The sequence below is a fragment of the Galeopterus variegatus genome, unplaced genomic scaffold, assembly GCF_000696425.1.
Source record: "Galeopterus variegatus unplaced genomic scaffold, G_variegatus-3.0.2 Scaffold3741, whole genome shotgun sequence".
NCBI classification, from domain to species: Eukaryota; Metazoa; Chordata; class Mammalia; order Dermoptera; family Cynocephalidae; genus Galeopterus; species Galeopterus variegatus.
The window spans coordinates 173,943-175,458 of record NW_007729852.1 but is presented as its reverse complement, the minus strand read 5'-3'; the positions used below and the strand labels follow the sequence as shown (position 1 = coordinate 175,458).

At 57.5% G+C, this 1,516-nt stretch overlaps 1 protein-coding gene across 1 annotated transcript in view; it reads right to left on the bottom strand.

Annotated features, from left to right (window-relative positions):
- Window positions 1-108: 108 nt before the first annotated feature.
- LOC103601460 (dermokine-like) overlaps window positions 109-1,516 on the bottom strand; it is a 4,015-nt gene continuing 2,607 nt past the window's right edge. The window contains exons 6-7 of the mRNA XM_008585874.1: window positions 448-848; window positions 109-168 (exon numbers count right to left, since the gene is read on the bottom strand). Coding sequence (XP_008584096.1) covers window positions 109-168; window positions 448-848 — 461 coding nt within the window. The remainder of the gene's footprint in view (window positions 169-447; window positions 849-1,516) is intronic.

Genomic DNA, 1,516 nt, shown 5'->3' with positions numbered 1-1,516 from the left:
CAGAGTTTACAGTCTAGCGGGCAGAAACAATTGGCAAAAAATACAAATAAGATGATTTTTTAGAGAGACATATGCTATGAGGGAAATAAAAGCAGAGAGAGTGTAGCCCTAGAGTAGTTTTGCACATTGCAACATGCAACTCAGGATGCGGAAATCAGACAAGACTTCCTAGAAGGTGGGCAGAGACTGAGGGGCTGGGAGTGACGGCAGACAGTGAGAAAGCAGGAAACTAGACGGGGAGTTCAGAAGGGCTTCTTTTAAAGGGTATCACCTGACGCAAACCAGAGACAGCCAAGGGAGGCCTGGGTGTGGCTTTCCAGACATGAGGAAACAGTAACTATCCAGAGAAGTCAAGGAACAGCACGGAGCCAGAGCCAAAGGAGAGAGAGAGAGACGAAAGAAAAGGGCTTTGAGAACCAGTGTAAAAAGTTGGATTCCATTCCAGACACCAGTAGGTGGTGGAACGGTGGTGCACAGCGTGCTGTCGCCAAACTCCTCCACTGGGATGGGGCGGCTGTGGCCGCGGGTCTCCAGCCTTCGCACCGCCTCCTCTGTGACGTCACCGGGCAGTGTGACGTCACGACAAGAAGCTCCAGACCCACTAGCCCTGGCGCCCCACCTCAGTAACATCGCGGCCGGTCCCGGGGCGGCTAGGCCGTGATACCTTAAGAGGCCATGTCGAAACGCGACATCGTCCTCACCAATGTCACCGTTGTCCAGCTGCTGCGACAGCCATGCCCGGGTGAGGGAGGCGGCGGAGTGATCCCGGGGAAGGGAAGAAAGGGCGGTCAGGGGACACACCCCCCCCACACACACACACAGGGCGCTCGCTACCTCCCGAGCCCCGCCTGCCACCAGCGTGCGCATCAGTTAGTGTCAGGGGTGGGGCCGCCACTCGCCTGCCTTAGGAGCTGCTTCTCTCCCTCCCTCCAAGCGCACCCTCCCTACCCACCCTAGTTGGCTGGCAAAGGGGTTTCTTTGGCGATGGTGGAAGGGACAGGGACTCTCCGCCCCCAGGGCTGGGTGGGCTGTGCGCCTCCGGCCCGCGGTGGAAAGGGTAGAAGCAGGGGTGGGACGAAGCCGCGAGCCGGAGCGGGGCGAGAAGGGCGCGCGTTTAGGAGGGGCATTTGTGAGGAGAACCTAGGCGGGCGGGGTTCCCACGTGAAACTGATATTCGCGGCGACCAGCGCGAATGGGGCCGCTTCGGTGTTGGAGGGCTTCGTCCTTCCTTTATTGCACAAAGTAAGGACACTAACAACCTGCCAGGGCCGTGCTATTCACTTCCAGGCGTGTGTTCATTGAAGTCTCACAACCACCTGGTGAGGCCAGGGTGTTCACTGTCCCCATTTTAGAGAGCGGTCAACAGAGGTAAAGGGTGGGCAATACACTCCTCTAAGTCTCTCAGCAAACGAATGTCAGAGTTGGGATTCGGGCTGCTGGACTTCAGACTCCCTGAAAACACACACACACACACACACACACACACACACACACACACACACACACACACACACAC